Source organism: Drosophila miranda, chromosome XL (genome assembly GCF_003369915.1).
Source record: "Drosophila miranda strain MSH22 chromosome XL, D.miranda_PacBio2.1, whole genome shotgun sequence".
Taxonomy (NCBI): Eukaryota; Metazoa; Arthropoda; class Insecta; order Diptera; family Drosophilidae; genus Drosophila; species Drosophila miranda.
In genome coordinates, this window is record NC_046673.1 from 14,155,870 (window position 1) to 14,170,248 (window position 14,379).

General features: G+C 45.1%; 1 protein-coding gene across 7 annotated transcripts in view; it reads left to right on the top strand.

Annotated features, from left to right (window-relative positions):
- The window catches only part of LOC108163995 (innexin shaking-B), a 194,295-nt gene that overhangs the window by 126,587 nt on the left and 53,329 nt on the right, over positions 1-14,379 (top strand). For 5 of the 7 annotated variants that reach the window (XM_033399852.1, XM_033399883.1, XM_033399860.1 and 2 more), the window contains exons 4-5: positions 11,349-11,771; positions 13,185-14,005. In XM_033399852.1, the coding sequence (XP_033255743.1) occupies positions 13,662-14,005 (344 nt within the window). In that variant the 5' untranslated portion in view covers positions 11,349-11,771; positions 13,185-13,661. Of the gene's footprint in view, positions 1-11,348; positions 12,304-13,184; positions 14,006-14,379 lie in introns of all 7 variants that reach the window. The other 2 variants (XM_017299567.2, XM_033399874.1) reach the window with 2 other exon arrangements.

The window sequence follows — 14,379 nt, forward strand, 5'->3', positions numbered from 1 at the left end:
GGTCATGAATATACACAAAATATAATAAAAAATATGCCAAAACGCCTAGCCGATACCATAAATAATAATGGCTATCACACAAAATATTAAATTAAGTTATTTTTCTAGATTAAGTAGTTATTTTTTAGTTGTATAAGGTAATGCCGAATATTAATGTAACGCATATTTTGAAGCTTTTTTTGTTTAATTATATTTTCTATCTTCATTTAAAATAAAATCATTATTATACATATGTATATACCTCTCTGAAAAGGTAAAACTTCAAGCTTTATTCCCTCATTAACATTTTTTTATTTTTTTTGTAGTTTAATGCATTTTATTCGCGTTTGAAGTTGAAAAACAAAAATGCCGAATATTAAAGTTACCCACTGTAGCCAAAAGGAACAAATCAATTTGCGGTCGCCACGCAGCGCCCGACGACACGCTCAGACACGTTCAGACACGTTTTCTGTCTCTATCGCACGCAATCTTTGTCGTGTCGCTCAAAGTACGCGTCGTCTGCGAAGCGTCACACGACGGGTAACCAGAGACTTCGGCTCTGGCGTCGGGCTCTGACACGTCATCATGAGCCAAACGCAGAGGGAACATCTGTGCATGTGTTAGTGCACACGCAATGTGCTTCGACAGAAATGTGTGGTTTGCTTGCTTTTCTTCGTTTTTCGTTCTTCGTTTTTCCTTCTTCGTTTTCAGAGATCTGATGCTGGTTCAATTTCTGTTTTCTGTTGTGCCGCCAGCATGCTTGAGTGTATGGGTGCACACGCATTCTCACGTACTTTGCGTGTGTTTGGTTTTCAGTATTGCTGGCCGCTAGAACTGAAATTTGTGTTTACCGCCGCAAAATAAATGAAGCACGGGCAGGGGGCGGGGGCATGGTACAATAGGGGGCGGGAAATCAAATAAAAGCTGTTATTTGTTTGATTTATACCAAAAAATATAAAATATTACAATAATATAAATGCACATTTATTTCCTTATTTTAAACAGGTTGATTATTAATTATAAAAATTATGCAAACGCCGTTGGCTCTCGACTTTTTTTGTTTATTTTAACTAAAAAAAAAATCAAAGAAAATATATATGTATATACAATATATGTACATACATATGTATGTATGTATATTCAACAAAACGAGAGAAACGACAATTTCTGAGCTTTGGCCAACGATATCTCCGGAGATCCTTCAAAATTTAGTGGATTCTGTAGCACGGCGACTCCAAAAAGTTATTGTAGCTAAAGGAGGATATACATATGTATATTTTATTAAATTTTGCTTAATTCATTGACTTTTGTATAGTTTAAATTTTGTTATTTAAATTAAACAATCTTGTCAAAATACTTATGCCATACTGTGAAATTACTTATTAATTAAAATCTTTTTAAGTTTGAATTAAAATATATTTGTTTCCTTATTTTTAAGTTTCGATTAGTTATATATTTAAAAGAAAAATAAATCAAAAATTGTTAATAAAGTCACTAAAAAGTTATGCTATAAAAATAATTATTCCGACTAGTGTACATATTTCAAATCACTTGTCAATCGCGCGCTTGCCGACGGCAATGTGCAAAGCAGAAATTTAGATGCGTGTCGCAGCTTGAATAGTCTAAATACCCATAAATTTTAGCATAAATAAAAAACAAAAATAAAAGCAATATTCATCAAAGTAGATTGAGGAAAAAAATGTAATTGACATACATATGTAACTCAAATTTTCGTTCTTCAAAAATGCGACACTTGAATACGACATTCACATTGAAAAAATTTGTATTTTGGCTGTGGTCGCGACCGGACATCTAAAAAATTCTCAAAAATCAATTAGAGTGTCCTTATTAACCGAACCAAAATTGCTACTTCCGAGACCTCTATGAGATGTCATCTGGGACTAAAACTCGATTTAAAAATCTAAAACTGTACTAAAATAATAAAACATGTTTTTCGAAGACTCCACATCATAAGGGACTGTAATTAATAAAAAACACCTCAACTTTGTTGCATACTTGATGAAAAATCAACTGATCCATGCCGTTTTAGGATCTTGCTCACCACAGAATAATAGCGCTCACACTGCTGTGAAAACGATCCCATTGTAATTCTTCTTTACTCCTCACTTCCTTTACTTTCTTCAGTCCTTATAAATATAAAAAAGAAACCCTTATGACCCTTGAATTTTACATTTTTGTGCCTTTGAAATGCTATATAGCGATAGTCTCTACTCCACGCCACATGAATATTGCAAAAGTATGGAAGTATTCTAAGTTTTCGTCCACAGATGCCACAGATTCTCGTTATTTGTGGGGTCCGAAGGGGGCGGGGCTGAGACATATCACAGAAGTCTGGATACAAAATGTCGTTGCTCTAGCTCTTATAGTCTCTGAGTACTAGGCGCTCATGGGGACGGATAGACAGGGCTCAATCCACTCGGCTATTGATGCTGATCAAGAATATATGTACTTTATGGGTTGGGAAACGCTGCCTTCTGGTCGTGACACACATCCATTTTCACCACAAATCTAATATAGTAGTACCTCCATCGGGTCTCCTTCTATGGTTAAATGTCCAAATGTAGTCTCTGTGATGGACCGCGTCCATCTCTGTTGGGCGGACCATTAGACGCACTCTTCATGCGAGTGTGGGCCTTGATCAAAATTCAATTGAATGATAAGTCCCGTATCCCAGCAGGACGAGGGAGCTGTCATCCTTTATTCTGCAATCTATTTTGCATCTTGAATCAATAAAGAATTTAAGCTGAAGCTGCATCTTGGCTGAAGCCACAACAGCAGCGGCAGCAGCAGATGACCATTTGCCAGCCCCCCCCTGCTACATCTGCCCTGCCCCCTCTCTCCTTCGCTCCGACTGTCTCTTTGGCTACATGTCATCGAGGGACAGGGCGACAGGGCAGGACCTCAGCTTTCATTCGCATTCGGATTCTGCGGTGCCTGCAGCTTTTTATGGATAATCGATGCTTAAAGTCGAGACGCACTCAAAGGGAAACAGAAAAAGAGAGAACGACAGAGAAACCCGTCTTTTGCTGGGGGTGGGGGAGGGGGGAGGAGGGGGGGATAACCTAACGACAGCTTAATCCTTTTAAAACTGAGACCGCATAAAAGCAGAAGGAAGCAACAACAGAAGTAAACCGCAAAGAAGCAAAAAGTACGAGAGAAAGCAAAGAAATCGACGACGATGGATGATGGGCGATGAGAACAATAAGGTGCTTGAGAGGATTCACAAGGATTGGTCGATGGATGGCGACGGGACTGGGGATGGGGACGGGGATGGGGCTGGCTCTGAGGCAAGAGTTGACGCGACAGCGTGACACAATAAAGACAACCAACCCACAACGACAGAGCAACAGCCAGGACCAGAGCCCAGGGCCCAGGACCCAGAGCCCAGACCAGAGCGGAGCGGAGCCCAGGACAAAAGGCAAAGTGTAATAACTATAAAAATAAACCGATGCCAAAAAGCCAAAAGAAAAAGGGGAGAAACTGAAGGAAAACACCCAGAGAAAATTAGAGGGAGAAAGGGTGACCAAAGAAAAGCTCAGACACAGAAGATTGGGTGGCGCGGGTGGTGGGTGCTGGGGGGAGGGGGGTCTCTAGTGTAAACAAGGATAACTCCGAGAGCCAGTTTGTCATTGCAAATCTTCGTCTAAGTATTTCCCCGACTTCGTGTTCGACTTAGCTCGAATTTACAATTTGTTGCGAGCGTGTTACATAATAAAACCAAATAATAACGGCCCTCCGGCAGCGGGAAGGGCGTTATCCCATATCCCACTCCCAGAAGGTGTCCTCAACAGAGTCAGCCCCCCAGTCGAAGACGTACAACCCGAAAATCATCTGCGCTTATCGCTCGAGAAGCAGGTCGGAAGACACACACACAGGCGACCACAGACAGGCCGGAAATTGTCCTGAAAAAACAATGAATAGCTACTTTAATTACTGGAAAATCTTGAAAAACAAAAAAAAAGACTTTGCTCACTTTAGAAAGTTTTTTTCAGCTCTTAAGTAATTGGCGAAAATTCTCCTAAAAAAAAAAAAACAAAAAATTTTTTTTTTCTTTTTTTTGATTTTACTATTTTTTTTTATTTTTTTTGCTGGTTACAATTTTTCTATTTTTTTGTATTTTTACAGTCAATTTACGTTCCACGTAGTACACACAGGCAGCCAGCCAAGTCGTTATCGTGTTCCAATCCATCCCCATCCATTAACCCTATCTTATAGCTCGTGTTGTAGTCCTCTCATTTCCCCCTTATTTTCTGATATGCTATGTTTGTCGTCCTATCACTTTCTACTTTAACTACGCAGCCTCCACCGGGAATCGAACCCGGGACCGGACAGACTTGTGTGACAGGCAGCTCAGACCGACCTGCCACACCCGGCGGCGAAATGAGGGCGGCAAAAGCGCTACGTAACCTGCTAGGGGAGGGGGCTGTGGGCCCGAGCTCGTACCCCCGAAGCCCGAACTAAAACCGACAAATCCGATTGTCTCGGTAGAAGAGTAAAAAAGAAAAAAAAAAAAGAAATTCGGGGTCATTCAGGGCCGGGCGGGACTCGAACCCCTGCCCCCCCGTCTGAGCGTCGATCAGTCTCTCCACTGAGCCAGGCCCTGGCGGGATTCGTTGGCAGCTTTTGAGGTGGCCGACAGCGTCATGACGACAGCTTGTGGCGAGGAAAACCGGGATTTTCCATCCGAAAGGGATCTGTCCAGATCCAGAAGAACACGCCTGATCAGAGGTGTTTTGTGTATCAAGGGCATTCCTCTCTCTGCTGTGGGAAACCCTTTCGGCAAGCTTCGTGAATGCTATATTGTATTGTATTGTATTGGACCGATGGCTCCATCTCTTGGCTGTGCAGATGATCCACATCGCAGCTTCTTTGGTGAGAATCGGTAAACGGCCCCGCCCTGCCCTGCCCCCTGCTTCCTACAAACCAATTAGATGATGATGGAGCTCAGCTGTGGAGTCGTGTGGGGTCGGTCCCGCTTTCTTTGGCGACCATTAAATATTGAGCAACACTTAAAGTGCAGCACAAGTGGCGTCCCTCCACTTCCCTTCCGCCATTTCAGGCCATTTCTCTCATGACAGGAGACTGAGACTGCGACTGAGTCAAGTTCCTGGGCCATAAAGCGTAGCGTAGCAAATTTGTTGCTCTTAAGATGCTCATAATCGGTTTTGCCAGGATACACACGCACAGAGCGGAGAAAGTACGAGAAAGTGGCCGATGGGTGTAAGAGAGAAGGAAACGTTTTATGGGCTTAAAGCTGTTTGCCCAAAATTTCACCTAAATTGATTATTATACAGCACGCCAGTCGTCAGGAAGGGAAAAAACAGACAGAAGGACACGAAGACGGGGATACCCTGGCGATAGACAGGGACTGTCAGCCAAAAGAAGGGCCGGAGTGATGGTGATATCGGAGAATACCAATCGGAATATACCCTTTGCCAGGGTATGGAAAAACGAGCGAGAGACAGAGACAGAGGAAGAGAAACTTTGTAAATTTCAACACGTACACAAATCCCATAACAAAGCCTTTTAATGGCTGCCAGGAAAAACTAACAAACCACATTAGCGTTGGGTATGGCAATGGGAATGGGCAGGAAGAAGGAGGACACCACAACAGGCCAGGCCAGACCAGGCCAGAGCGAACTTCAACTAAAGTTGCCAGGCATATTTGTTGAGATTTGGAGAACACACCACACCCACAAACAGAAGGAGGACTCATCAAGAGCAGCATCAGGAGCAGCAGCAACAACAGGAAGACATAACACACATCCTTTGGAACACACACACACACCCCGACGCACACACCGACAAATCTAATAATAAATCCAAGACACTTAACGCCTTGGCCGCACCAACCATGACCCACAAACTAGCTGAGGGATTGCCCGAATGTGCTGTGTGCTGGAAGCGGAAGGAGTTGGAGAGTTCGAGGACGGGGACAAGGGATGCAAATCGCCGAAAACCAACGAAGCGTCAAGGCGTGCAAAGCGCGCTCCACGCCACACACAGAAGGGGGTCGAAGGACTCGCACTAATGTGCCACAAATTCCATGGCACCCATTTCGGGGGGATTTCTTTTGCAGCTTGTTTGTGGCCGCACGCACACTTTGACGCAGATCGGTTCGATTGACTGCCCCATGAATCCCTGCCCCTTGAAAATGCCGAAAACGGCAAGGGGTTGGGAGCAGATAGTCGAGGAGGAGGAATAATCATATTGGTAGAGATCTGATCTCATAAGGATTGAGCTGCGATTAGTTCCTTCCCGGTTCCTGGGGTAAGAGCATCCCCCCATCGACCACGAGACCACTGCCATCGACATCGTTGTCGTCGCCTCTGGATTTTCGGTAATTTAATTGAGCTTGCGGTCAAAACGCCTAGGAATCATGGCAAATTACTTGATTCTGATTTGATTTGCCCAGATAACCACTCTGCTTCGTTTCGCTCCGGTCCTTAGGCTCGTCCTTGGCTGCTCACAGGGAGAGAGAAGATTATTTCCTTTTGTTTCAAGTGGCTTAGAGAGGGGACAGACAGACAGTCTGGCCGAAAGTTTCCCTGTTTTCCGGCTGGTGGTGGAATCCTTTTTTGGCAAAGCCCAATGGATAAATGATTGAACCAACAATGCCAGCCAGGGGATCCCCGACAGGGAATAGGCTCAGCCTTCTGTTGATTGCCCAAAACTAATTTGAATTTTATTGATTCGATTCGCGGCGGTCGGCCGTCCTTTCTTGGCCATGCCAATTCCGAACTTGGACTGCCTTCTGTCTTCTATCCTCTGTCTGTGATTGTGTTGTCCTTCTTCAAAAGTTTTTCTTTTCGCCCCAGCTGGGAAAAGGATTGGGATTGGGTTTGTGCTTGGGTGTCCTTAAATGCATGTTTGATCCGCATTTGGGGCTCCTCTTTTAATATGCCAAATTGTCTTTTAATATGATAAACGCATATGCTCATTGAAATCGCATTATCGAGGCTTGCCCATCCAACGGGAACACCCATTGAGGGACCCGCTAAGTAGCTTAACGCCAATTGACAAATTTTTCCAAGCCTATCTGTCCTTCCAAAGGATAACCAGGAGAGCACACACACTGTAGTAGTCTGTGGACTGTTTGGGCAAGGACTTAGGATAGTTTCGACAGGATTAGCATGTGTTTATGGGGTAGGGATAAGTATATGCCAGAAACATTTTAAAGCCACCAAAGTTCTGTGTGTGCACAGTGTGTCCCACTTTCGGCACAAGTTTTTTCTTAATTTAAGAAGAGCTCATCATTCAGTGGCACACCTTCGAGGAGGAGGAGTGCGACCTTCTGTTCAAACAAGACCGAGTTTTGCGGCTATAATCTCACGAATAATTACACACAAGAGAATGAAATTTGATTAATTCAATATTTGCACTGTACTAAACGGTATTATATGGCATGGTATGTCCCCCCCACTCTCTGCTGTGCTGCGACGTGCCTGGGCAAAAGTTTCCTCCACTCTCTCTGTGAATTTCCATGTTTGTTTAGCTAATAAATTTTCGGAGCAAAAGTAATCAAATAATTGCAGAATATACACAAAAAGCAGCACACGAACAAAACAAACATTCCACATGTTTTAGGCTTGTTTTATTGCCATTTTATTTCATACAATTTACGAGCAGGAAAAAGTTTCTCACTTGTGTTTCTGTTTCTCCAAACAAACTCCTCAAAAAGGAGCAGACCGCGTAGACCAGAGGATATATGGAAGGACCCATAATAAACTTGTACAATGGAGTGTATCCGTCAAAAGTAGCGGAAATGATGTTGTCCTTTCTTTCTTTTTTGCCCTGTAACTTAATATTGATGACGATGCTTATATATGGCCATAAAAAAGACCAATAATCCGAAGCTTCAGACTTGACAAATCGCGGTTAGCGGGGGGTTGGGGGAGCTGACATTTCCTTGATGATCCGCCGTTTGTTTCCGCCGAGACTATTGAAAGTTGCGGGGAAATCTCAGTGGAAAGAAGCCTTCTGCCACGCAGAAGGATCGAGAAGATGGCTGTCCTCCAATTGTTATATCTTCCCTAACTTCATTAGTTCCTTAATCGCCACAAACCCTGGTTTCCCACGCCCCCTGTCGGCCACCACAAAAGCTGGCATCGAGTCTTTCCAGGGCCTGGCTCAGTGGCGCGACTGATCGACGCTGAAACGGGGGGGCACGGGTTCGAATCCAGCCGCGGAATTCCTCTTTTTTTCTTCTTTTTTTCGAAGATTTAGCCAGCTAATAAAATACAGCTGATTGAATGGATTAATTGGGCCATAGAAAACTACAAAAAACGGGAGGATTCAAATAAAAACGAGGGGGAATCTTGTGAGTTTTTGCTGCGACTGCAACTCTACATATACATATGTATACCCGATACACACATACATAGTCAGTATTGAGCGACAAAGAGTGCGTGCGAGAGAGACAGAAAACGTGTCTGAACGTGTCTAAACATGTCGTCGGGCGTTGTTTGATTTGTTCGTTTTGGCTGTAAAAATGTTCCGATCTGAACCAGATTCGGCAATCTGCTAGATATGGTTTTTCTCTATGATTGTAAGTTTTTCTTTTTTCCGTATTTTCAAAAATTCTGGATGTCACAGATTTTCGTTCTTTGTTGGGGTGGAAGCGGGCGGGGCTGAGAGCAAAACACCTCCATTCTCGAGAATATTCGGATTTCTAAGGGCCAAATTGGCCTATGTGGGACCCCGCTGAGGGTCGTCCAGGAGGATATTTTCCACAGCTCAATGAATAGCTTGAAAATACTGGATGAACTGTTGGAATGTCGATTTCAAGCCATCGCGATTAATATTTGAATCGTTTATGAAAAGAAGGAGAACTCTCCCTCAAATTTTGTCAAGCAATTGGACGACAGACAAACAGGCAGGTTCGTTTATTATGTACTTGAGTTGATTTTTATTGCGCATATGCTGAAACACGTGTAGATGTATTGCCAGAAAGGATTCGAGGGGCCTCCGCTTCCTTTTAGGTTTCGGTTTTACGTGAAAAGCCCCCCCCACACCGCCCCGCACGATGCGTGCATATCGAATTCGCTTTCTTTCTACTCACTTTCCTTTTTTTAGGGTTACATTTAGGGTTGCCCCCCACCACCACCCCCACCCACATTGTCACTTTTGTGTGGGCTCTACGTGCGGTTGATTGATGGATTCGCTTGTTTACCCGTCAGGCCAGAGTACAACAAGAATGCGGATTGGTGGGTAGCCCCAAGCCCCAGCCCCAGCCCCACACACGACGAGATTTCGAAATAAGCAATAGTCATCAGTAATCGTGATATATCATATCGTATCCGTACGGGAACAAGAGCACGACCATGATATGGGTCTTTTTTTTTTTGTTTTTTGTTGCTCTCAAAGTTTTTCAAAACGATTTTGCTTCGATTTCATTTTTTTTTTTCTGTACTTTATTCAACTCAACTTTATTTCTCTCGTTTTGCGGTCTTTTATTTTGTGACAGCCGCCGTGGGGCATTCACGGAATAAATTTTAAAGTCATCTCAAGGATCGGAATGGGACGCACATAAATCATAGCCAATCATTGGCCCAGGGGCGGGGGGCGGGGGGGGGCGAGACAAAACGCTTCCTGATGGGGTTACATTTTGAGAAGATTTCCAAAAATATGCATAAATATTGTCTAGAAAGAGTGGGAAGCGAAGCTAATGAAGAAAGATGGTGGTTTATCTCCGAATGTCACCCAGTAATCCGGGGTGCAAAATGTTCAGATTTCGAGTTGAGTGCTGAAAGGAAAAGGAGCACACAACTATACTTTTTTATGCGATTTAAGACATGTGCACAGAGGGAAAGCACTCTGCCATTCAGAACTATTTCACATAAAATCTTGAATAATTTTTACCCGGACACATTTCACATTTCACATTCCACATTGCAAGATGATCTAATAAACTTGCTTGAATGTCTGCAAAATCCCATTTGAAGTGGCTCTGAATCTCCGCCATTCTGTGTGCGTGTTGCTTGACTCTCATTACAATTGCAAAAGGAACGAACGGAAAAAGGCCCCCCCGGCCAAGGGTTCTGCAGGCCAAAGAATACGCATTTCATTTGCAGCCCCCTCGGAGCCACAACTAGCCGAGTAGAACTCAGAAAAGCCATCTAAAAGTTAATTACAATTGCCTCGGCAGTCGACAGTCGACAGTCGGCAGTCGGCAGTCAGCAATGCTGCAACTTTAACTGCCGCAACGAGTTCGCATTAAGCCAAAACGAGGCACAAAAAAAAAACCAAATAGAAACCAAGAAAGGAAGTCAAAGTTACACTAAAAGAGGCAACAAAAATACCCTAGAAAGTTTTGAACCAAAGTCTCATTTGTGGCACATGTAGGGATAAGTATTTTTAGGCATCCATCAACGCGGGCCGTTACTCGGCGGCCTGAAGACTTCCCTTCTCCCTTTTCGAACAGGAAACATCTTCTGGCCTTGGTTCGTTATGCCCTCCGTCCAGGGTACACCCCAAGGCCCAGCCCCAGCCCAGAGCCAAAATGAAGTTCAAGCCATAAGCAGTGCCAGTGGCAGTGTGGCACTGTGGCAATATCAAGCTGCTGCAGCTCTGGCACGGGGACGTATAAATATTAAAAAGAAAATCTGCTACATGGCTACGTGCAACGCATTTCAACGCAACCAACGCGACCTAAACGACCTCCTGGCCCCAGTGCCAGTGCCTACACACACACTGATACACTGATACCACAAACACACATATATAGAGAGCACACACACACGCAGACACAAAGAGCGAAAAGGATACAGCAGGCAAAGTAGGAAGAAAAAAAAAACGAAGAAGAAAATGAAGTGAAATTTACTTTGACATATTTTTGTGCTTAGCAAAGCAAATACTTTCATTATTTTTCCTGTTGGGCCAGGCTCCTTTCCATGGCTCTGGGTTTACTGTAATCATGCCCCCCCCCCCCCCCACGCCCACCCACCGAACTCGCACAGAGTTGCATTTGAGTGGCTCAAAACATTTTGCGGTCCACGCCCACAGCCGGGGAATCCCCACTTATAGATGACCGGCAGTCCGGGGGCGTGTCCTCTCAGCCCCCCCCCCCAAGCGGCAATTTGTTTTGCCTAAAACCAGAGGCCAGAGCCTCCTCGAACTTGATTTCAGATACGACACGAAAAAAAGAATTTTAGTAGCGGAAACTTTGCTTAGATTTGGGGACTACTCCTCGATTATTTTTGGAGGGAAATAATGGGAAAATTATGTGCCTTTAAGTGATATTTTTTGGGTTTTTTTGAAGGAGGATTGTCCTCCCACTGATAATCCTTGTTATACTCCATTATTAATGAAATATTTCCCTCTCTGTTTGTGTTTTTTTTTACTTGCAGAACTCTTAGTGTTGTGCGTCTATGAGGAGAACAGCAAAGTTTTTTGTTTTTTTTTTTTTGGGCTCCAACTGCCTGCACACCCTCACACGGACGGACAGCGACAGAGACGGACAGGGACACGGACAGGGACAGGAGACGGCAGACAGCAGACAGCAGACGGATGTGTGTGTGAGCGACGGTGAGCGGTGAAGCAGAGTCGAGTCGAGGTGAGAAGAGGGCTGCGTGTAGGCAGAAGGTGGCAGCAGCTGGACGCTGGACCTGGACCATGGATTGGACTCGGTGGCAAGAGGCCAGAGAAGGAGCTGGCAGCGGCAGCAGCAGCAACAGCAACAACACCCGGAGTGGCAGCAACGATTGCGATTGTGAGACACGGCACAGCCATCGGCTGTTGCACATTTGATTCGTCGAGTCGAGGCTTCATCAGTAGGTTCAATCAGATCAAATCAAATCAAATCAATCAGATCAGTCAGTCAGTCAGTCACCCACTCTCAATCAGTCGCCAGTCAAGCGCTTGCTTGTCGTTTGTCACACCATCATCCAACGATACTTAATCGACGATTAACCAATTTAGCAAGCGATCAAGACATGCACATTACTGTAAATAAAACGCAGATATACTAGTTTCATAAAACAGCCAACAATCAACTAAACCAACTAAAAACTACCAAAAAAAAAAAAAAACCCAAGAACAACCAAAGAGTGAAGTGTTTTCCAGTGTATTGCCACAAAAAACAACAACGAATCGGCAGCAGAAAAACAGACCCCAAAGGTGATAGGGCGGCGCATGCTGCGGGTGGCTCCAGCCACAGTCTGGGGCAGCCAGCCCTCAATACAACCCAAAGATCGAACCAGAACCAGAACCAGAACAACAGCATAACGCCCCAAACACTGCCAATGCCATTGCCATTATCCAGACCAACGTTCGCTCATCATCGTTCGTTTAGATTTGACACAAGTGAGTTTAGAACGAAACTATTAATCATTATCCATGCATATGTATCTTCTAACTAACTAGCAATATCAATAGATCTTCTAGCTCTAAGTATGTGAACTGTATATATATCCTCTCTTCTCTAAGAACTAGTTGTCATACATCTTCGAGGGGAACAAGTACTTGGTTATTGGTGGGCAGTAGTTATCTCTCTCTCTCTCGCTCTATAGAAATTGTAAATAAACATCTAATATATCATCTTTAAAAACAATTAGTTGTCACAATCGTACATCCACGGGGGGGATGGGAGATGGAAACGACATCAAGTGGAACGTATCTATCGAGATCCCTTGAGCCTGGAACTACCAATCGAATCGGATCCACTAATACCACTTTTCACGGGCCATTCTTTGGGCTTTCCCCCAAAGTTAGACTTAAATTTCGGTCCGCAGAATCCAACAGCAAAAAACACACACACAAGAAAGCTAAAACCGAAGCCTATAAGTCATGTACAAGACATAAAACTTGTTGTGGAACTCGCTTTGCATTTTCTTGGTCAGAGAGCCGCCACCGATTGAGGCAGTCAATCAAAGTGGCTCTCATTGAATCACTTAACCGACGGCACCCCACCATAGAGCCAGTTGTCGCCACCTTAAGCGGACAGCAAAGAACAGACCACGATTCGCATTACGATTCGATCCATCAATTAGTTGTGCACTAATTGCGACTAGCAGACCCTACACCCCATAAGCCCCCAATCCACTAGCCACTAACCACTTGCAACCTCAGGTGGCACCCTAGTTTCCATACGAGGGGTCTCCACTCCCTCGTGTCCACTCTCAATCACAATCACAATTGCAATTGCAATCTGCAATCTGACAAATCAAATCTTGTATGCAAAACAGCAACAGCGGACGGGGAACAAGCAGCCAGAGCCACGTGAGGCGCCAAGCAATTTGTACAAACATTTGCGCAAACAAAACGCAAGCGAGCGAAGGAGCGAAGGAGCGGAGCTGTACGGCCACTCCGTGGTCCGGCCGTCGCGTGACCCGCGAGTTTTGCACAACAAACAACGTAATTGCTCATAACGCGGCCCCGGGGCAGGAGTGGAGGGAGCCCTTTGAGGAGTGCTGTCCTGTGAATGACCCACGGAGGAGGCAGGAGCTGCAAAGCAGGGCGTCCGGAGAGTGGGAGAGTGACGATAACTAACCGTTTATAGCAATTATACGACCGAGGCCGAGGCCGAGGCAAACGGCCAAGAAGTGATTTGTGAGTGCGTGCCGAGTGTGTGTGGTGGCAGGTGGTGGTGGCTCGAAACAATTAGACTCCCGGGCGGAAATCCACCCGGAAGAGTAGCACCCACTCGCACCCCGGCTGGCTAGATGTATAAACCGGACACCCTTACGCGCCGCGGCAGTCTGAGATCCCTGCGAAGCGCCCCCCTACTGAGCACGGTGCTGGAGAGCACACTCTCGCTGACCCGCATCCATCCGATCGCCTCGCTGGAACTGCCCGGCCTCGACTATGCCATTCAATCGCAATCGGCACTGGGCGGCCTTGGCCACCATCGCGAACTAGGCACCTCCCTGCGCAGTGGCATTGCAGCGATCACAGCGGCCAGCGCCTCCGCCGGCGGCCTATCCCAATCGCAGAGCGCCCTCTTGGGGCGGTACGGCCCAAACGCCTCCATACGCCACAACGAGCGAAAGATTGTCCAACCGAAACGGTACGTCCGAAAACCTCTCTACTTACTCATCCATCCTGGTAGTGTCTTAGAAGGGACATACAATAAATGCATATAGATCTACCTGCATCACAATACAGTTCCAGTACGAGTATGGTAAGAATGTGGTGTGTAAGATCCTTCCAGCCTTCCTGTTGGAGGGAAGATGGTGGTAGGTCCTTTACAGGTTGTTTTATCATACTTATCTTAAGTCTTTTAGGGATAAATACCATCAAAACTAGTACGCGTATTCCATTCAGAAGATCCCATATCATTCTGTATCTTTTATTTACAATATCTCTCAAACTCTCAAGAAATCATCTAAGAAATGCATCAGACTAGGGCGCAAGCCCAGTGCCAACCCCCGGCTCACTCGC